This window comes from Urocitellus parryii, chromosome 8 (genome assembly GCF_045843805.1).
Source record: "Urocitellus parryii isolate mUroPar1 chromosome 8, mUroPar1.hap1, whole genome shotgun sequence".
In the NCBI taxonomy this organism is placed as follows: domain Eukaryota; kingdom Metazoa; phylum Chordata; class Mammalia; order Rodentia; family Sciuridae; genus Urocitellus; species Urocitellus parryii.
This window is the reverse complement of record NC_135538.1, coordinates 26,411,460-26,434,293: the sequence shown is the minus strand read 5'-3', so window position 1 is coordinate 26,434,293 and position 22,834 is coordinate 26,411,460. Positions and strand designations below refer to the sequence as shown.

Sequence of the window (22,834 nt, the reverse complement as noted above, 5' to 3'; positions counted from 1 at the left end):
AAGGTATGGGCTGTCGCCAAGGGGGTTGATGAAAATGTGCTAACACTGTGATCGTTGCATAGCCTTGCGAATAATACTAAAAAACCATTAAATAATACACTTTAAAGCAGTGAATTGTATAACATGTGAATTAGCTCAATAAATCTCTTGGGAAAAATAAGACTTCTAACCAAAATTTCTCAAAATAACTAGAGTCTGCCCTCCCGGAATCCCTGATCCTGGCGAGATGATTCGGAGGGTTTGGGGTCCTTTCTTAGAAAGGGCAAGGGCAAGTTCAAGTTCCACCCAGAGTCGCTGGATCCCCACCATTTCCTCCCACGAGGGGTTAGAAAGGAAGCTAGGCGGTCCTCTAGGTGGGAGTAGGGCCGCTCGCCCCTGGCTGGGCCGCGGGATCCAGCCCTAGGGTGGGGCGCTCGTCGGCAGCGAGGCCAAGAGTCTGCAGAAGTTCCAGGTCCCTCTCTCCGTGCGGGCGGCGCAGTGAAACCCAGAGTCGGGCGGCCGCCAGCGCGGGCGGGCGACGTGGGAAGTGACCCGACCGGTCACACAGAAGGCGCTCCAGCAGCAGCTCGGTCCTCCACCCTCGGCTGCTCACAGCGCACACCTCCTGGTGCCGCCTCTCTCCAAAACAAGGGCGGTGACCGGAGGGGCCCCCAGAGGAAGCCGGGAGAAGCGGGCCCTGCCGTCCAGTCTCCCGGCTCGGCTCCCTGCCCACTGGGCACGGAACCGGGCAGGGGGCGTGGCCCGGGCCCGAGCCGTCCGGGTCTACACCGGGGACCCCTGGCGGTCGCGGCGCCCCCTCGCGGCCCAGACCAGAGCGAGTCCAGCGGGCTCCCGCTTCCGCATTGCGGGCAGGAGGCCGCGCGTCTGCAGCACGGGGACAGGGGCCCTGGGGAGCAGCTGGACCCGCTCTCTCCCAGTATCGGCGCCGCCCATGGCCGAGGTTCTCGAGCCAGACCTGGGGACAGCCGAGGTCGCGGAGGAGCAGGCGGTGGAGACGCCGGACTGGAAGGCCCCGGACGACATGGGTTCCCAGGTAGGTGCCTTTCACGGGTGCGGAGAGAATCCCAGCCTCGGGCTGGTTTGCAGTGAGACCTGAAGGTCCCGTGGGGTTAAGTAAAAAGTACCCTTTCTACCGATGGTCCTAGTCCCAACTTGCGACCCTGTTCCTAAAACAGAAAAACTTCAGTCATTTAGCTGTGTCCCTGGGTGCAGGCCACACCTTGGCTTCTTGTCTGGGGCCTGGGGAGTAGGGGGCAACTGATTACTTCCTACTGGTTACTGTGGGACCCTCAGGCTCATGGATGCCTGTTTCTTTGAACTTGAATTGAGGTTCGGAGCCTGTGGAGCTGGGGCTGTCGCCAGCCCTAACACAAAAAGAGGGACACCTCCGGGTGAGGCTAGGCCTGGCCCTAAAGAGCCAGGACCCTAGGGCCCAGCAACACCTAGGCAAGACCGCTCCAGGAAGACTAAAGACCGAGATACCTGAATTGTGGCATCCCATGTCCTACTGTCTTGGAATTGCTTTGGAAGTTTCCTCTTCCCTTCAGGCCGGAAGTTATGAGACCCGACACTATGGGCCAGCCAAGTGGGTCAGCACTAGTGTTGAATCTAAGGACTGGGATTCAGCCATCCAGACTGGCTTCACAAAACTGAACAGCTACATTCAAGGCAAAAACGAAAAAGGTAAGAGCAATTGTAACTTAGTGTGCATGTGATGATTGAGACCTGGGTCTAAGTAAGAGTTTTAGCTTTTTACAGAAATATCCTTTATAATAGAAATACCCACATCATCAAAGACTTGATCTTTTCACACTAGGATGCTCCTGGAGTACCTTTGCATGGGCTAGAGGAGGGTACCTCTGGATAGTACTTTTCAACCTTTCTCCTTGCCTTTTTGGGTGAGCTGTCTGTGGCTCTTCATAACTAGTGAGAAGTCCTTTCCCAGGGCTAATGCTTCAGGATAATTTGGTGACTGATACAGAAAAATATACCAGGGGGCAGAAAGATGGTGGATTAGGAGGCTCAAGTCTCAAGTCATAACTTTTATCTCTGGCCAAAATAAATATGTATATTTTTAGGCAGGTCTCTCAGCTTATCGGACCTCATTTTCTGAACTGTAAAGAAAACAGGATTAACTAGACCATGTTATCTCCACATTCCCCTTTTATCTCTGAAAGTACAGAATTTATTAACCAAAATTATCAATAGTATAGAAAGGTTTAATGTGAACCCTGAATAATTGAGACTTTTGGCCTTTTTTTTTTAAAAAGAGACAAATTATCTTGAAGGTAAATACTTATATCAGAATTATGAAGTAAATTAAGAAACTCAGATAAAGAATAGGTTAAATTTTAAAAGCAGTCACATGCCCAGTAGATTTAATTTTCATTTTTATGGCACAGAGATGAAAATAAAGATGACAGCTCCAGTGACAAGCTTCGTGGAGCCTGGCTCTGGTCCTTTTAGTGAATCTACCATTACCATCTCCCTATACATCCCCTCGGAACAGCAATCCGATCCACCGCGGCCTTCGGAGTCAGATGTCTTCATTGAAGACAGAGCTGAAATGACTGTGTTTGTGCGGTAAGTGGTAGATAATTTACAGCCCTGCAGTCTGCTAATTTTACTTGCACACCCTTGCTGTTTAGCTCCTGAGCAATTCCAACAAGCTTTTCACTCTTTCATAAAAACAGGCCTAACGTGCTTCATGAAGTTTTCCAACTAGCCCCGTTTTAAATATTAATAAAGTCTGTTGCAAGATACATCAATTCATTTAATGAATTGATATAAAACACAGTATAAACGATATCACCCCAAACATAAAGCTGCTTTTACCTGCAATCCAGGTAAACCTGAACAAAAATACCTTAGAAAATAGTACATGATACCTATCTTATTAATTAGGGGTGCTATGACAAAATATCATATACTGAGTAACTTATAAGAAACAGAAATTCCCCAGCTCTGGAGGCTGGGAAGTTCAAGTTTATGGCACTGCTAGTTCCAGTGACTGGGGATGGATTATTTGTTGGTTCATACATGGGATCTCTTGCTTCATTCTCACATGGTAGAAGGAGTAAATAAACTCCTTTAGGACCCTATTATAAGGGCACTAATCCCATTCATGAGGCTCTACCCTCATGATTTAATTATCTTCCAAAGTCCTGCTGCCTAATGCCATCACATTGGTGGTTAAAATTTCAACATGTGAATTTTGGAAGGACACAAACAATCAGGCCACAGCTTTCCACCTCTGGTCACAAAAAGATCATGTCCTCCTCACATACAAAATGCTTTGATTTCAGCTGGGTGTGGTGGCACATGCCTGTAATCCCAGCAGCTCAGGAGGCTGAAACAGGAGGATCGAAAGTTCAAAGCCAGCTTCAGAAACTTAATGAGGCCCTAAGCAAGTCAGCAAGACCCTGTCTCAAAACATTAAATAAAAAAAAAATTAAAAAAAATTAAAGGGCTGTCGGTGTTGCTCACTGGTTAAATTCCCTGGTACAAAAAAAAAAAAAGTATAAATTCCATCTCAGTAATGCCCAGAGTCTTAATTCATTTCAACATCAACTCAAAAGACTAATCTAAATATCCTTTAAATTAAATCTGGGTGAGACTCAAGTATGATTCATCCTGAGGCAAATTCTCTCCATTTGTGAGCCTGTGAAATCAAACGTTCTCTGCTTCCAAAATACAGCAGTGGGGCAGTCATAAGATAGACACTCACATTCCAAAAGGGAAAAATAGGGAAGAAGAAAAGAATAAGAGGTCTCAATAGAGACCCAAATCTTAAGGTGTAGGATTAATCTTCTTTTAACTCAAGACTCTGCCCTCTAGGCCTCCTGGAGTGGAGGTCATGCCTCTGAAGCTTTGCTGGACAGGAGTGGGCTCCCAGTGCTCCAAGTAGCCCTACTCCATAACTTTGGGTAACCCTACTCCCGATGCCACTCTCATGGGTTGTGGTCAGCTACCTGCAGCTCTTCCAGGCTGGAATTGCACAATAGTAGCTCTACCAGTCTGGTGTGCCCTGCTCCTACAGTCCCATTAGGAATTGCCCTATAGGTGACTCTCTGTGGTGGTCCCATCCTTGCTGTGGCCCTCTGTCTGGTTCATGTACCTGAGGCTCTGGGTAGTTCCATCCTTCAGGATCTAAGTGGAGGTGGCCATACTCCCTTGGCTTGTGTACCCCATACATTAGCAGAGATGGCACTGTTTGGATGCTGCTAAGATCTATCACCTGTGCCCTCCTGCGGGCCAGACATCCTGGCCTATGTCACACGTTGGCCCATTGAGCTGAACCTGGAGTGGTCAAGGAGTGTCACTTTGGAAAGCAGAGAGTAGAACCTTGAGGTGGTGCTAGGCGTTGAGCTCCAAGGTCCTAAAGGGTCGGAAGCCCCTCCTTTGAAATGGGTCTTCTCCCATGTGTTGATATTCTGAGCCTGGGATGGGAGAGGAAACCCCCCTGGTTAACCTCTGAAATGCCTTTGGAGCTACTCTTAGAGAATATGTCCTGGCTTCAGTATGGATGACAGTGCCAAAATAATTTCCTTTTCAAAGCATTGCTTGGCTTTATTCTTCTCTCCTGTGCAAGCTTTTTCATTTTTTTCAATATGGATAGACTAACAATTATCTGAAAATTTAGGTTCTGGGCACAATGGTTTATGTCTGTAATCCCAGCAGCTTGAGAGGTTGAAGTAGGAGGATCAAGAGTTCAAAGCCAGCCTCAGTAACTTAGTGAGGCCCTAAGCAACTCAGTGAGACCCTGTCTTTAATAAAATACAAAAAAGATCTGGGGATGTGGCTCCGTGTGATTAAGTGCCCCTGGGTTTAATCTCCAGTACCAAAGGAAAAAGAAAATTCTGTCTATAAATTGTTTCTCCTTTCTGGTATTGTGCTGTAGGAATTCAATAGAGACCAAGCCACATCTTCATTTGCTCAGAAAAACTTTCACCCAACAATCCTATTTCATCGCTTCTAAGCTCTTCCATATAACATTAGGATATGAACAGAGTTCAGCTGAGCTCTTTGCTACATTATAACAAGGTTCAGTTCTCTTTCAGGTTCCAATAACATGTTCCTTATTTCCATCTGGGGCTTCATCAGAACCATCACAGTCTGATGCAGCTCCCACTGTCTCCTTGGAAACTGCTCTTGCCATCTTCAGCAATACATTTGTCACATGATTATGTCCTCTTCCCTGTGACCCCCACAGCATCCATGTATTGACCAAGCTGTTTCCTGAATATTTGTTTATCCTTTAAGAATGTGCTCTCTAACCATTCCTTTCCCGTTTCTTTGCCTCAGTGGGCTCCTCCTTGGTCCCCCATCTCTGAGTCACTGCTGATGCCCATTGTTGATCTTCATGGCACACTTGCTGCGGGTGGTCCTCTCACATTGCTTCAATTCCCCGTGTCTAAGGACTCTCAAATCTAGTGACTATCTCCATTTCTGGCTTCCCTACCTGTTACATTTCTATTTGGAGATGGAAATTGAGGGATCAAACCAAGCAGCTCTAAAAATAAGCATTCCCTAATCCCCAAACCTTCTCTGGCCTGCAGTGCCTACCTCCACAAAGGGCTATGTCCTGTGGCCCATTGAGCTGAACCTGGAATTCACCCTGTGAATGCCCTTCCTCCTATTGTTATTCTTCTCAGTTATAATGACTTACTTATAAACTCCTTAAGAGTATGACAGCTTGTCCCCATGTCCATATGCTCCAGCTCCTAGCAGGATTGGTGTTTGGGGCTGGGGGGTACACAGGTATGTGTACAGAATAAAGCAGCAGATAGATCCTTGTAGAACAAGTGTTCAGAAAACACAAGACGACTTCTAATTAGTGTCTTCAAGATTCCTATTTAAGGAAAAAGTGGAATATGAAAACAAATTTCCTGTAGGCTGAACGTAGTGTTGACTGTTCATTAAAAAAATAAATAATATTGGATCCAAAATGTTACTTAACACAAGGCTCAGAATTGTATTCTGTGTACAAAGCAGAGTTGAATCAGCTCTCCTGCCGCAGCTCACTTTGTCTTCATATGAATACAGAGATGCATACATTTATTCAATGTGGATTTAAAAGGAATGATTTCAGGCACAGGAAAGAAATTGTTGAATAAAATCAACATAGTTTGTGTTCTTTGGGTCCTGAATCTTGTTTGGTTCATGTTAGGACTGATTTTTTTTCATTGGCCCATTGATTATGAAACTTATACCAAAAAAAATTAGGAATAATTTTGTGTTTCTTATTCTTAACCTTCAAAGTCAAATTCATTGTACTCATAAGCAGCAGCTCAGCCAGGTCATGGTATAATCTCAGAATGTTTTTGTTTACATACTTTAAAATTTATATTTCAACTTTTACTCTTTTCCTCATTTTATTTAAATCTTTTCTTCCCTGTTTTTATAGCATTCTCCTAGATCTTCTCCTCCAATCTATGTTCCATCTCTCTGCTTGTATCCTTACCCCGATCTGACCAGGTTATTGTCTGCTCAACATCTTTTTCAATAACCTCAAAAGGCCTTAGACCAAGGTTCTTCCTTCTGGCTTCGACTCACCTTTCAGATTTTATTTTATGCCTCACTATGAAAATGTGTTGTACTCTTTATATCCCTCATTTATCCCTTCCCTTTCTTTATTCATCCTCCACTTCTGGCCTAACCTAGATGAGACCCCTTACCCCGAATTTAATCATATCTTCAGTGCTCCTGTAGAACTTTGATTCTGCCACTGTTACCGCTACTTGGGGTACATAGAGCTGCCCAAATAAATGTTGGTCTCTTTCATTAGAGTATAAATGTGTAGCGATCTAAACTAATTATATTCATCTGTAACCCAGTGCCTACTTTTTGCCCAAAGGAGAAAAAACAGGGAAATTGTTCATTGGAAAATTGACATTCTAATCTGGGCATACTGGCATGTACTCCCAAGTCTGAGGCAAGAGAATCATTTGAGTCCTAGAATTTAAGAACAGCCGGGATAACATAGTAAGACCCTGGGGGTAGAGGGGAGAGGAGGGAGGAAAGGAAAAAGAGAAAAGAGAAAGGAAGGAAGAAGGAAGGAAGGAAGGGAGGGAGGGAGGGAGGAAGGGAGGGAGGAAGGGGAAGGAAGAAAGAAATTTAAAAAAGGGAAAGAAACGGAAAGGGGGTATCTAAAGGGATTTCAGTGTGGTTCTGTATCCAGGAGCATCAGCACATATCTGGGAAATTGCTTGACATACATTCTAAAGCCCTTCCGCAGATCTCCTGAATATATTTCTAATAGATCCCAGAATAATTCTTATGCCCAGAGAAATTTGAGGAGCACAGGTTTGAGAATATGAGATCTTGTAAGTTCCAAATCTGCCTGTCAGCAAATGGGACCTAGGTGTCCTCCTGGTTCTCCTCAGTGGGTTCGAGGTCATATGGGACTGGGAGCTGTGGGACCAGAAGGGTCAGCATAGTGGTTAGAAGCTGCACTGTATCCAGTGTTAGGGTACCAGATCCTGCTCTTCTAGTGTCAGTAAGGAAACCACTCATGCTTATTTATCTTCTCCTTTGTAGGTCCTTCGATGGATTCTCTAGTGCCCAGAAGAATCAAGAACAGCTTTTGACATTAGCAAGCATTTTGAGGGAAGAAGGGAAAGTTTTTGACGAAAAGGTTTTCTATACCGCTGGCTACAACAGTCCTTTCAAATTGCTCAACAGAAACAATGAAGTGTGGTTGATACAGAAGAGTGAACCCTCCAAAGAACTTGAATGAGAAAGTGAAAGGAAGTTCATTGCCTGGGGCATGCTTTGCTCTAATTGCCATCAACCCCTCCTAGAAGTAAAGCTGTGTGCGGTATCTTCTAACTTGAGAGTACCACTATGAATTGAGCTTATTTCCAATGTGCCTTCTTAATGCTTGAAGCTTTGTTTAGATACTCAGATAACAGGGGACAAAGTCTGTAAATGTAAATGGGTCACAAACTTGTTCACAATATCACAATTATGTTGCCTTCTTCTGCTTGGATTTGAGTCCATGGATGTTCTTCCTTCCAGATAATATCAGTAAAGACATTCAAGATTTATCCTGTGTGGAGCTATGAGGCCAGCAGGCCTGGAGGCCCGGCGAGAGTCAGTTGGACACAAAAATAAATTGTCTTTTGCGGCTGCCATTGTTACAATCTCTGTTGAGCCTCTGCCCAGTGCCCCTTGCTCAAGAAAGCTCTTACCCAAAAGTGTTGATTATATTCAGTGACAGAGAATACATTTATGAAGCTAGGGACATCCTGTCTTGTATGACATCCCATAAAGGCATGTTTTGTGCTGGATATGTAGCTCAGTGTTAGAGAGCTCACCTAGCAACCATGAGGCCCTGGGTTCAATCCTTAGCATTGCCAAATAAATAAATACTTATTAAAGAAATAAACACAGACATATAATTTAAGAAGTTACTTGAGTTCTTAGATTGTTTCATGTCATATTTCCAGTTACAAAATGATTTGTAAAATGCAGATAGAGGTCCTTGTCTAATGGTGCTGGAAAAGGCTTGTCCTAGGGAAGATAAAATCACATTTGGTCCCTGGAAGCCAGTTGTGGAAAGGGTTGTACCTATGCTGTGGGCTCCTGGGGATGGTGGCTTTAGGAGTAGGGGAGAAAAGTAGGCTGGAGCTCAGTATTTTCCAACAATCACAGCTGCCCACGAGTGGTACTGCTTCTGTCATTGCCTGCCTAAGCACAGGACACACAGTCACTTCTCAGGAGACAATTGCTTACATAGGAGATGTGAGTATCCAGAGGGTTGAATGGGCCTGGTGATGCCTGAGGTCCTTTCAACCCTAACATTATCTTTTAAAATTAGTCTCCCTAATCCAGATGCAGTAGACCAACATCCTTAAAGTAAATGATTTCCATAGCCAATGTTTATACATTGCCTTCTAGGTGTGCTATTCTTAGTGTAGCACCTGAATTATCACATTCGACCCTCAGAACAACCCACATTTGATCATCCCCATTTGATCAGATGAGGAACTAAGACACAGAGCTATTAGGTAACTTGCCATAGACTACACTGTAAGGGCAGAGGCTGATGTGAGCCCAGGCAGTCTGGTTTCTAACTCCATGCTGTTGCCTTCTAAGCCCCACAGGCAGACTGTGTGGTAGTGTTCTTCCTGCATAGAAATAATTCATGTGATTATGATCTCAGCGATACCTTTGAGATTGTAATATTTGATAGGAAAAAAAACCAAGCTAGATTTCTGGCTTGGAAATTATTATGGATATAAATTTTAAAATTCTAGGCAATTATTTTCTGAATATATTTCCTTGAGTTGCATATCAAATTTATTGATTCCTTGCACATTTATGCTTGCCAAAAAGAAATTAAGATTCTTTTATAGCACATTTACCATCACTTACTAGAAGATGTCTGTTAGCTCTCCTACTGATGAATGTCCACAGTACTAACCTCTACTGTTATGAGGCAAATATTTCTAAAGTTCAACCTATAGTCCTATACAAAACATGTGTCACACATGCAATAAATTTCACTTAAATGAGAGAAGCATATTTCTGATGACCAAGATTCAGTTGTAATCTAAAACATGTTCAAGAAAAACTTGATTTTATACCATTTGAGTTCTAAGTATCCCATTTCCCCCCCTTCCTCCTTAAAACTAAAGACTTTTTTTTTCAGCCATAAATTAATCAGCCTAGAAAGTATTTCTCACAGCAATGAATTGTTATTTTAATCATGTGGCTGGTCATAAAATAGCCCTTATGTTAACATTTCTTTTGCATCTTTTTCCTTATCTTACCTATGGGAAATATATGTCTAAACCCTTTTCTAAGGCTCAGCCTTCCATTTGAGCTGTTGATCTATTTTTTGCTTCACCAATGAGCTCTCCCCTCTCCTCTGCAGTGCCTCTCTCCCAAATGCTCCCATCACTCTGCTCAAAATAGGCACAGATTCTGACAAGTAATGGCTTCCTTGAAACTCATTGCATTTATCCACTCTTTCCTAGGCATTACTTGTCTTCCTGAAATTCTGGCTGTTCCCCCTTAAACATTTCCCTGAAATGACATTTACTCATTCTTTAGGTTTTTATGGAGCTTGTACTGTGGACACCCCATGAAGGGCTGGGATATAGTGCTGAGCAAACATGCCGCCCCATCCTTTGTCAGAGACTTCTTGTTTCCTAGCTCCAGCAACCACCTTTCACTCTTCGCTTTAGCTCAGCTTCCTACTGAGGAGACAACTGTGCACACATCGGAAGTGGCCTGTTCTCATGGACCTCGTGTTCCAGAGGATGGGGCAGTTCTACACAAAGAAGATGATCTGAAGTTGTGGCACTTGCCATCAAGAAGTGAACTGGGGCTGGTTGTGGTGGTGCATGCCTGTAATCCTAGCTGACTCAGGAGGCTGAGGCAATGAGGATCGTGAGTTCAAAGCCCGTCTCAGCAACTGAGTGAGGCCCTAAGCAACTCAGCAAGACTCTGTCTCTATATAAAAGTACAAAAAAGAGGGCTGGGGATATAGCTCAGTTGGTAGAATGCTTGCCTCGAATGCACAAGGCCATGGGTTCAATCCCCAGCAGCATAAAAAAGGTACAAAAAAGGCCTGAGGGTGTGGTGTAGTGGTTAGTGCCCCTGGGTCAATCCGCTGTACCAAAAAGAAAAAGAAAGAAGTGAACTAGGGCAGTGGGATGCTGCCGTGGGGCTCGGTAGGGTCTGGTGGATGTCACATGGGATGGTCAGGAAAGGCCTTTCTGAAGAGACCCTGGAGATGTGAAAGATGGAAGCTCAGTGCAGAGGTGGGAGCATACTGGGTAGAGGGGTCAACATCCAAGAGGCGGGATTCAGTGTCCATGACGAAAAGCTCCACAGACAGGTTGCTGAGCAGGACATCTGTGCTTGTTGGGCACCATCTCTCTGGATAAAGAAAGCTGCTGACTTTACACAGGGTTTTAGGAAACAGAGAGTCCAGGGATTAACAGACTTTCAAAAGCATCCAGGGATTGATCGAGCTGTCGTTGTGGAGGTGCGGTTACCAGAGCGAGGCGTCTGCTGATTAGCAGGATTCGGAAGCCTGGTTTAGAAGTGAGGTTACTGATGCCACGCTGTCACTGACTATTCCTGGTACTTATTTGTTATTGTGACCAAAGAACGGTCATTTCTTTTCTGGGATTTGGAGCAGTGGCAGACAACCACATGGAGTGAGCCGGTCAAGATTTACCTTCAAGCAAACTGCTTGCTATATATTCCAGCTAAATAAATTGTGTTTTCTTGAGTGGTTTAAAAAAAAAAAAAACAAAAAAACAAAAAACTACTAGCTGCCCAGCGGTGAGGGCTGTGGTTCAGATACAGCCTTCAGCTTTTTGTTTGTTTTGTTTTGTTTTTTGAAGTTGCAGATGAACACAACACACAATATCTTTATTTTACTTATTTTTATGTGGTGCTGAGGATCGAACCCAGTGCCTCACACTTGCTAGGCAAGCACTCTACCACTGAGCCACAACCCCAGCCCCAGTTTTCAGCTTTTATGTTCTTCAGGGCCACCTCAGATTTCAAGATAAGGACACAGTATCCCCAGGGGAACACCTAGCCTATCACTGGGAGAAGCAGGGGGTGTCAACAGCATACCATTTTCTACCAACTTCCAGCCAGGGACCAACCAAGGTGGAGATACAAGACGTAGTTGTTTCTGTCCAAGTCAGGGCTCCTCTAATAAATACTTTGCTCTAGAGCTTCCTGGCAGGGTGATAGAGATTATGTCAATCTGTATTGCAATCCAACAAAAAGCTCAAGTGCTCCATCCAACAATTCCTTGTCCTTTCAGAGATGCAATTTCAATATACAATTTTATACTTCATCTCAGTCTCAGATTGGCTCAATTGATATCAGTGGTTCAATCACATAGGGTTAGGGTTAGGGTTTTGAGACTGGCTGGTTATGAGTCTCCATCCCTAGTGAAGGTAGTAAAATTCTAGATGGAGTGATGAAAGGGAGTGCCATGACTGGTGGGTAAATCTGTTGTCTCAAATATGGGGGGAATACAAGAGCAATAGAGTAGAATGGTTATTACCCAGTTGGATGGATGTCCTGCAGATAGTATTGAAAAGCTCAGGTCAATTAACAGACAACTTAAAATCAACTAAGAGCCCGTCTTTTTGTGGTCAAGTCCTCATCTCTTACAGCAACTAAACAGAAAATTCTGAAGGTCAAGCACAGACTTTGGTGGTAAAACTAGCTCACTACCAATGTCCAACCAAGCCCAATCTGTGACATTGAGGTCAGAGTCAAACCTCGGGACCTGAATCCCATCATGGGGACAATTTGGGGGGATGCCCCCAACAATTCTGACTCCCAAGAGTCAGAATGTTTCTCAAGATGCTGAGCATGCAGAAGAGACCCACCCTTCCTCACTAAGCTAGAACTACTCCCGCCCCCCTTCTGCTATCCTACCACAAGGAAAGACCGTGTTCTTTCCACCATAAGGCAACAGGTGTCCTACAGGAGCTGTCCCCATCCCTTGTCAGGACTGCTAGGCTTAAAGTCAGAGCTAAGTCACAACTCACCTTCTGGGGTTGTGTCGCTCTGGTGAGGGGAGAAATGGACTGCACTGGGAAGGGCACAGGAGTAGCCTTGGGACTAGATTCTGGGGGTGCCTGACTAAAGATGCGGGGTTTATAATACTAGATAAGGGAGAATTTCTTGAGCTGGGAACAACTCTAAAGATACAGCATTTAACACGATGAGAAAAACGCCAGAAGACAGTGTGAACTCACTGCTCTGGGCTGGCTCACAGAAGCCTAGAAAAGTGAGAGAAGTGTTGAAATGCCTGAATCTGCTGGTCAGATAACAGGAAGGAGTGAAAGATCCCAGAGAAGGGGGCATGCTGGGAGGGATATGTGAGGCAAAATGGCACATCAGAGGAAGGTTTCTCTGGGGAAGGTCACAATGACCCATTACTTACCAAGGCTCTTGGGGGTGACCAGGAGAAGGACGTGAGTACTTCTCAGGAGCTCAGTGGTGACTCTCCTATACAGTCCATATTGGCTGGGAGTGCTGTGATGGAACTTGGTTTGCTGAGTCAATGTGGATGATGTTGAGACCCAGAAGAGCCCAGGGGGCAATGCTAACTACAGAAGGCAGGGCGACCCCATTATCCTGTTGAACACCAAGCTCAAAATGGCAGATACATACAGGGGTCCTGACTTGTAAAATCTTATGGAGATGCTTAATAGGACATGGTATCCCTAGCAACCAAACAGAAAATCAACAGGGTAATGCTTTATATATAATCAAAAGAGGGCAAGGTGAATGAATAGGGGCTGAAAGAGAACACAGAAAAAAAAAAAAAAAAAAAACAAACACCAGGAATCCTTGCCCAGTTTCCAGAGCTGAGCCAGTTTTCCAAAACTCATGATGGAAGAGATGACTGGGCCCCAGCGGAAAGGTTTCTACAACATTTCCACCATTTCTGAGAGTGCACACAGTTAAGATTACTCCAGCCTGCCTCTAGAGGGACATATGACCATTTACTGAGGTGGCTGCACACTGGGGAAAGAGGAATACCTGGGTATATGGGGGTTAAATTAGCATTTAAGTCAGGTGCAGTGACACACACCTGTAATTCAGGCTGAGGCAGGAGGATTGCATGTTTGAAACCAGCCTCAGCAACTTACAAAGGCCCTAAGCAACTTAGTGAGGCCCCCTGCTCAAAAAAAAAACAAAAAAACAACAACAACAAAAACGAGGGCTGACGATGTGATTCAATAGTTAAGTATTCGAGTTTAATACCCTGTACCTAAGCTAATAAATACATAACTAACAAAATAAATAAAATTTGAAACCCAGAAACCCAAAGTTGTTTTTGTTTTTTTGTTTTTTTTTTTTAAAGAGAGAGTGAGAATTTTTTTTTTAATATTTATTTTTTAGTTCTCGGCGGACACAACATCTTTGTTGGTATGTGGTGCTGAGGATTGAACCCGGGCTGCACGCGAGCGCGCTACCGCTGAGCCACATCTCCAGCCCCCAAAGTTTTATTATGATTTCTCATTCCCCATAAAACTAGGAACACATGGAAGTTGAAAAATAGACACAGTGCTAGTCTAAGTTTGGCTTACATCAGGTCCCTTGAATCTATAGACTTACCACTGGTTATTTCCCTAATCCCTAAGAGTATAATTGGCAGGTAGAATAACCACATTGGTTCTCTGACCTGGTGGGGAAAGAGCATAGCCTCTAAGTCTCCTCTGCCTTGATCAGGGCAGTAAATCAAGATTAGTGCAGCCTTCAGCAATGTTCTTAAAGACCCCCTCATGGGAACATCTGCTTCTGGCCATGATGGTGAAATAGGAACTCAATTTAACTTCCATCTTAAACAACCAAAAACCTATAGAAAACACACATAACAATGTTTTACTGACATTGAAAGGTCACAGCATAAGAGTATGGACTCAGAGAAGAAGTTGGGGACCGAAGTGAGTTGAATGATCACTCAAGCTTAATAACGGCTTGAAGGCAGTTTCTAGGCAGCAGCTGAGGAGCTTGAAGCCAAACACAGACCAGAGGTCTCCTGAGTCGAGGAAACAGAAAACAGGGTTATAGGAGACCAAGTGGGCAGACTTTGTGCAGCACAGTAAATGAGAAGAGGAACAAGCATACAGAAAGAGAGATCTGCTCTGTAGATCTGCAGTGGGTCCCTTTGAGTATTTGGCTGAATGAAAGTAAAAGGAGAAATTACTCAAACCAAGAAATAAATGATTGATTGCAAAATAGTTGAACAAATAATTCACAGATCATGCGTGAAACTGGAATAGTTTATGTTTCCAGTGACAAGAGGGGAAATAATTCAAAATGTGTGCGACATCAAGTAGAATCTTTTAGGGAAAAGAATGGTCCCTTAAATTGTCCCTAGATCAAAAGCTTCTCTGGACTTCCTCTAGCAAAGCTCAAAAGCAGACTTTGAAAGGATCAATTTAATTCCAAGAAATTTAGCAGTCCATCAGAATAAAGCCCAATACTATTTAAAGGAATAAAACAAAATCTATCAACAAAATAATATTCAAAATACCCAACATCCATTTAAAAAATCAGTAAACCCAGGATAACAGAAAAATATGATTCATAATTAGAAGTAAACCTAGAAGTGACAGATGTAAAGGAATTACCAGGTTGGATCATGTGATATGGGTAGTCCCTATGGTGCTAAGGTGTCATTGGTGAAAAAAAATGAGCATGGAATATATGACAAGACCCAATGGGAGAATCACAGTGCAGATTCCTGGGTTCCAGAAGTAAGGGCGTGCTAACCACAGGAGAGAACTGAGTGCTCACAATGATGAAAATGTGAGATACCAAATGAAGCTGGTGTCCATGCTACCCATCTTATCTAAGTCCTATCAGAACCACCAACTCATAAAGTTAATAGGACTAGCTTCAGTCCATCATAAGGCAGAAAACCATACAGGAATGGTCACAAGCAGGGCCAGAGGACATCTGCAAGACATTGGAGCAGGTAGCCCAACCACCATGTCCCCAGGGTTGCATCTATATCCCTCCCTTCCTGTGGTTATTTGGTGAACCACTGGGCTTGGTTTATCCATGAATTAGCTTACTGTGTTGTTGCAAGCTGAAAGTGACCCTCTTTCAAGAGTGACATTGAAAGACAACTGCAAAACAAAACAAAAACTTTTGTAATCTTTCTTCAAAAGGCCAGAATACTTGGTGGTGCATGTGGTCATTCAATCTGGGGAAGGAGAGAGAATACATATGGATTCACTGTATTGGCATGGATGCAGAATCTGTAGCTATGGAGGGCCAACTGTATAATCTCATTCCCACATGAGAAATAACAGATTCCAATCAAGATTCTGCAGAAATTAGACCAAAGTTGAAACTGTTAACAACTGACAGATTGAATGCCCATTTATTTCCAACTCACAGAAAAAATAAAGTGGAAGTAATTTAGTTCTGGGGCTTCTATTGACTACCTCATTCATCTAAGCAGGGCTTTCTAGTTTACCCTCATGCTTCTGAGTATGATTCAGTTCACTAACATAAGCCCCACAGAAGAATAAAGTAGCAAAACATCCTGAGGACACAGGATGTTTCAAGGATGAGTCTAGATTCTTGTTTACCTATATATCCTCCACGCCAGTAAGAAGTTCTCTTTTCTCTGCACATGTTGCATCATATTCAAACGACCAGTCAATTCATTATTCATATTTCATTCAAAAATCCATGGGACATTATGAGTTGCTTTTCCATTTACCCTTTTAGTTGGCACCATTCAGTTCTGCAAATTTCTATTTCCTTTTTGTTGAGTCCCCATCTTCCACAGCCACCTTCTGGTCTTCACTGACATTCTGTGGGTACCCAGGAAAGACCTCAAGCTTTCTATAAAAGATGCCCTATCTCTTTATTCAAAAAATACACATATAAACAAAAAGGAGTAAGTTTCAAATATTGACTTTCACAATGATTTTTATTCAAAACAAATTCAAAATCTAATATGTATCTTGTAAAATGGGGATTTTTTAATGGTTTTATAATTAGTTTTGATGTTGCTTACTTTGCCTTCAAATAAATGATTTATATATTAAGCTCAAGATTTTTTTTTGTCCACGTACATTCTAATCCTTTTCAGGGAGCTATGGAAAGATTTCATATTCAAAAGCCAACACTTCTTTTCTAAAATTTACAAGAAAAGATCCATATGCCCCATGTAGTAGACAATTACCCAAAAGGATAAAAATCCCTTTTACTCAGGCCCAAATGCCATATCTGGTTGTGTGAAAGGAAAGTGTTATTTCCTCAGAGAAGAAAAGGAGCCTTTAATTCATTAGGTTTGTTTTTGCCCCAAAGACATGTGTAAGATGGGTATCAAAGGTTTTATTTTGTAAACCTTAGAATGCTTTGACCTGTGCAGTTCAACTTTTAGATGAGATTTTCATACCAAAAAAGAAAAAAGAAAAAGAAATTGACAGCTGCACTGGATTTAGAACAAAAATCTCAGTATTGTCGTCCTATATAAAAAGGCAAAACTGTTGTATGTTGCATTTTAAGTATGTGGAAGTCAGGAGGGAAGGAGAGTCGCAAGAACATTACATTAAAATAAATACTTCACACACCTTTCTCCCATGTCTAAAAGTGTTGAAATTCTAATTGGAGAAAATTAGAAGGTAGTTAGCAACTCAATTATTTATAAACAAATATAAAAACACACAAACCAAATGATGCAAAAAAATCTTTTAATCTAAAAACTCATTTCCCAGGGCTAATTAATAGCCAAACCCTACCAATTTTTATCAATTTATTTGACTAACAAGAGCTATCCAGCATTTTCTTCAAAGTAAGATAATATATAATAAATTTTGGTAAACTTTTCTAAATTAGGACATAATGCTGCAGGCATTCAAGGAAAAAAAATAGCAATATTTTTTTCTTTGGTGTAACCAAAAGGATATATCCAAAAGTTAGCAAATGTTGACATTTCAAGTGATAGAAATGGCCAAATGGAAGTTTAAACTCTGGTTACAAAACTCTTGTAAAAGGATCAGCTTCACCCACAGTTCTGTAGTGCAAGTTTTCAACTTTAATTCTGAAAAATAACTTTATTTAATAAGCAGGAAATAGATTCCATCAGTGTATCACTTACTCCTCTCCTCTGCCCTCACTTCTCCTCTCTCCCTCTAAGTCTCCACTATCACTCCAGTTCTCCAAGAAGGACTCAGCTGCTACTCAAGGAGGGAATTCACTTAAAAACTGCCCACGCTTCTAAACCTCAGGCTCTAAAAGTCGTGTGTATGTGGCTGCACAGCAGCAGGCACCAAGTTTCAGCATTGCCACTTTCCATGTTTTTGCCATTTTTACAAAAAAGAAACAAAGCCTTCTTCCCCCCCCAGAGAAAAGTACCTGAACCAGTTAGTTGCTTAGCCTTTACCAGCTCCTGGCTAGCCCTGCCTCCCCTTGGTGAGCATAAATATCCATGTGTTGTGCATTAAGAACCAACCAACTACCACCTCTTTCTTAGAAGTAATGACTTCTCCCTTCCTAGGGAACTCACTCATTTCCATAAGCATAATGCTTTGAAAGCAGTCACCACCTAGTCCAGAAGACTCCATTACTCTACCTATTAACTCTTACTTTCTATTTCTGTACAGTATTGTGTGTGAGTGTGTATTTGTTAAAAAGTGTTCAAAATGCACACACACACACACACACACCCAGCATTTTTTGGGGGAAAAAAACAAATCTTCCCCAGGAAGCACTTTCAGAAGTTTAAGCTTCTACTTGCTTTGAAGCCACAACAGCAAGTGGCCAGTGAATCCTAAGGGACCCGCAGCTTTGGGGCCCACAGCACCGACGCTGAGTGGCAAGCGGCAAGCCAGGGAAGGGCCCCTCAGGCTCCCTAGAGCGGTGCATGGCTCTCTCCCCCATCACCCGGGAGCGGCCCAATCTGGTCCTAACTCTCCTCCCTACCAGTGCCCCCACATTGCTCTGGGGGATCCCTGTCCTCTGTCCTGGCTACCCCATTGGTGCGCCCAGGAGCCCGGGGTTGCACGGAGGTAACAGGCCCCTCATCACACAGCAGGCTGCCCTCGTCCATCTCTTCGCTGGCCAGTCGGTCCAGGGAACATGCCTTCGTGCTGTCCAGAGCCTGGTGAGCCCTGTTGTCCGCAGGCTCCACGGGCTCCCCTTCGCCCTCGGAGATGACGGTCATGGGGCTGCTCTGGATGCGGTTCCGCACCCCGTACCTGCTGCTGGCCGCAGAGGGGGGCGTGCGGCTGCGGCCGTACCTGGGCCCGGAAAAGGACAGACTCCGCGGCATCAAGCCTTCGTTCTTGGCCCACTCCTCCTGGGCCCTTCTGTTCTTGCTCGGGGAGCAGCTGGATGGGCTCTCGGGGGTGTCTGGCGCAGGCTCGGACCTGGACCTCTGGAACCGCGGGTCTGTGTTCTTGAGCATCTCTGCAGCCGACATGCGGGCGCTGGTGTCGGAGCGACTCCCCTTTTTCAGCAGCAGAGCTTTGAAGTTGTCGCTGCTGGTGCTGCTCTTCCGCACGCTTCTCTGAATCGACCCCACTTGCTTCGGAGAGGCCAGGCTGGGGGTGGCGCCCGTGGGTGTCACTGGCGGGGAGGGAGAATGGTTTCGGGAGTGATCATCCTCCGAATCTTTACGGCCAAGGACTTTCCTTTTGGATCTGAGATAACATTGAAATTAAGGTCATTTCTCAGAACTCTCTGCCACAGTCACCCTGCCGCTCTAAGCACACCTTCAGTTACTTAAGATTTGCTTTAAAAAAAAAAAAAAAAGTATTTTAACTATGGGAAACTTCAACACCCTGGGGGGGGGGGAAGTTTGCTGCATTCCTATGAGTCCATAATGGCTCATGATGATCATCAACTGTGGCCACTCTCCACTCTCGTGGGAAACAGACCTCGGTATGAATTACCTATCACGCAGAGGTCCATTTCCGATTTTCAGTAATTGCCACTTTTCAGCCAACGCCCCTAGACTGGGCTGATCCCAAGTGAACTTCTGCTTACCCTGCTCTCTACTCCTGCTTGTCTTGGTGGGTGCTTGTGCCTGAACAGGCCTAACAGATGAGTGGTCCCCATAATATCCTCTAAACTAAGACATGACCCACATTTTAGAACAACTCTAGGGGGTAAAAAAATGACACTTTCTGTCATTCTAGAGTTTGACATAAAATTCATTTCCCTCTGCTCTTACAACCTCTAGAAATCTAGTTTTCCAGAAAACAAAACAGCCAACTGTGCCACAGACTTTCATGACTTTAGGAAACCTCACACTGATCAGATAGAAAATAAGAGGGATGGGGCAATGTGTGCAAGAGGAGAGGCTGATCAAAGGAAGTATAAGGTTGTCTGTGTGAAGTCTTGCTTTGGGTCTCTAAAAATCTCCCATTCGATGTGCACATTAGTACTGGGAAACAGAGAATGTGGCAGATGGGCCAACTGCCCCTTCATCATCTTCACAGATAGTTACTCAGTGTGTGACGTCTCTTCAGCTAACTGTGGGTGGACTTGCTATAAGGAGTCTTGACACTGTTAATAAAATAAAGACATGGGTATTTCTTTTCTCCTGCTACTAAATTCTAGCTCAGGTAGCAGGTAAAGTTTGAGAGTATGGCAATGGCACACACAGATTAAGAGGTGAATCAGAACACTAACAACCTTCTAGCTTGTAAGCTGGGGCAAGGTACCCATGCCTGCTGCACCTCAGTCCCTGTACTTATGGGGATGTTTGCTGGATGAGATGAGGTAAAGAACCTCTGGGGTCACACAGCCTAGGTTAAATCCCACCTCTAAAGATTTTCTTGTTGTGTGACCTTGGGCAAGTTATATTTTCTATTTTGTTATCTATCTAAAAAGAGGAAACAATTGTGTCTAGCTCATTTTTTCTTAATAAAGATCAATGCTATAACAGCCATCAGTGTCAGACCAGGAGGATGTGCTTAACAAAGCTGAGTGCCATATAGGAAAATGAGTTCTTCTTTCCTGCCACCAGTCTGGCCTTATTTTGTATAGGGCCTATGTAGTAAGGCCGAGGGAAGGTTGGGCCCCTGTTGGCTACCCAGGACACCTTGGTGTTCCAAGGGTTGTCCCCCACTTTAGGCTGAAAAGAAGCTACCAAAGTGGAGGACAGGAAGTGATAAAGACCCAAGACAAGGGTATGAGGGTGGCCAGAGCTGATGGAGCATGAGTGCCTATGGTACCTTGGTTCAATGGTCCTGCTCAGCAATCAACAAGAACAGTGGCCTGGTCTAAGTGAATGACCCATGACAGGACCAAAATAAGCACATCTCAGAATTGTAGAAGAGGAGAAAAATTTAGATAGTCCAACCACTTTGGGTTGTAGAAAAGGTAACTGAGGTCTAAAAGGTGAAAGCTCACAGCTGCTTGGGACAGCTGGGACTTGAAGGAGTTTCATTCTACTTATAGCACATGGCCCCACAACCAACACTGCTTGTCCCCTGAAGCAGCTTTCTCATTTCAGTCCTTTAGGTATTGGTCTGTGGTGTAATTTCTTGTTTGGTTTTCAGATGGTGAAGGTGTCCTAAGGTACATAAAATAATCTACAACTATGCTTGATAAAAGACATGGCCGTTAAGTGTAGATTTAGAATTTAAAAAGAAGATGGGATTTTAGAAAAGCTTTGTTGGTCCTCAAGAGCAGCTGCCCCTTAAAATCAGAATTCAATTTGAACAAATGGATTATTTGCGTATACACACATACTTATGTATACCTAGGTAGGTATGAATTTTAAAGATGTCTATAAGTAGTACTCAAACAGTTAACACTGTCTTAAAAGCTAATTACTTCAATAAATATAAAAACTTCACACCTCAACTGGCATTCTACACTTTCCATCTGGCTTTAAATCTGAAATGAATTAATTTGCATTATAACATTTGAAAGCTGTGTTTCAATATAGATAGCCTTTAATTTAAATTATGAATTTAGGTGCTGAAGGACATGAAGAAAAAAAAAAGCCCTAAATATCACAGACTTCAGATAACATCTGCTAACACAGTATTAATACGACAACAGAAATCCATGTGTGTCCTTGCTTTCTTTTCCTAATTCATTCCTAAGGCTACTTGGACTTTACTTCTCTCGTGTGTACAGAGAATGATACAGACTGGCCAATTTCTACATCTGTAGTAGATGTAACTGTCTAGTAAGAGAAACCACAAAATTTTCAGTTCCTTCTGAAGGTTGCCAAAATAAAATGTAGAAGAGACCTTTGGCATATTTTTAGGAAAAGCATGCAGTCATTTGGCTCCACAACAGTTGGGTTTCCTTGAGACTAAGTATTTAGTACACTTAGCAACCAGGCAACACACATCCTTGGGGCTTGCTATTATAAATATATATTACTATATATTTAGCAACTCAATACATTCCATACTAAATCAAAGACTTTGAGTCTTGGAAGAATTTCCTGACAGTTAAATTCCAATTGGTCTCATTTAATTTAGAAAATATTTATTGAGTGCTTATTATGTGTCTAGCATGGTTAAAGTTAGAAACATCTGTGTAAACTTCTAGAAATGCCACTAAATTTGGCTTAAAAAGATGCGATATTTTTCATTTCCCTGTTTTGAGAAGTAGTTGGATAACTAGCTACTTTTTCATTTCTAATGAGAGCAAGAAGCCAGTTGGAAAATGTTGCAGGGGGCAGACTTTAGGGTCTATTACACCAATATTTAGGCTGGGAGGCAAAGAACATAATTCTTCACATATTCCTCAATTTGCCAGCTTGGCTTCTCCCAGGTTACATGTTTATATTTGAATAAGGAGTTCCAGGTAAGGACAGCACCATTCTTTGCATGTCATGTAACAGGTTTTTTTTTTTTTTTTTTTCAGCTAAATTCCAAGAATTCAAGGACAGTGCTGACATGGTTGTTTATGTACAGAATCAAAGGATTTTATGCATGCTTTATTTCAGGAGGAAAAAAAGGATCTTGGATCAGGGGGAAAAGAGGTCTTGACAGCATAAGGGCATTCATAATGGTTACCCAAAAAATCTGAAAGTCTCTGATAAAGAAGTCTAGAAGGAAGTAAAAGTTTTATGTATCATTATGGCCTAAAATACTTGCACATGGATATTCTTATCAATTTTTATAATGACATTATTATGGGACCACTAAGCTATAACCAGAAAAATGATGCAGCAAATGAAATGTCAGTGCTCAATCGCATTCACTCTTAAGGTGACCGCATATGAAAAACTAATAGTTTAGGCAGTTTATTTTGAAAAAATGAACCTATACTTTTTTAACTCAACAATTTCCAATGCCAGTAGATGGCACTAGTGGCATATGGTAAAAAGCAAATTTAA

At 43.0% G+C, this 22,834-nt stretch overlaps 2 protein-coding genes across 2 annotated transcripts in view; one reads left to right on the top strand and one right to left on the bottom strand.

Annotated features, from left to right (window-relative positions):
- Window positions 1–676: 676 nt before the first annotated feature.
- Hebp2 (heme binding protein 2) lies at window positions 677–8,524 on the top strand. The gene is made up of 4 exons (XM_026391875.2): window positions 677–1,033; window positions 1,548–1,683; window positions 2,403–2,583; window positions 7,540–8,524. The coding sequence occupies exons 1-4, from the start codon at window positions 932–934 to the stop codon at window positions 7,736–7,738; spliced, it is 618 nt and encodes a 205-aa protein (XP_026247660.1). The 5' UTR covers window positions 677–931; the 3' UTR covers window positions 7,739–8,524.
- Window positions 8,525–16,381: 7,857 nt separating this feature from the next.
- Nhsl1 (NHS like 1) overlaps window positions 16,382–22,834 on the bottom strand; it is a 101,993-nt gene continuing 95,540 nt past the window's right edge. Inside the window, exon 7 of the mRNA XM_026391909.2 lies at window positions 16,382–19,166. Coding sequence (XP_026247694.2) covers window positions 18,431–19,166 — 736 coding nt within the window. The 3' untranslated portion in view covers window positions 16,382–18,430. The remainder of the gene's footprint in view (window positions 19,167–22,834) is intronic.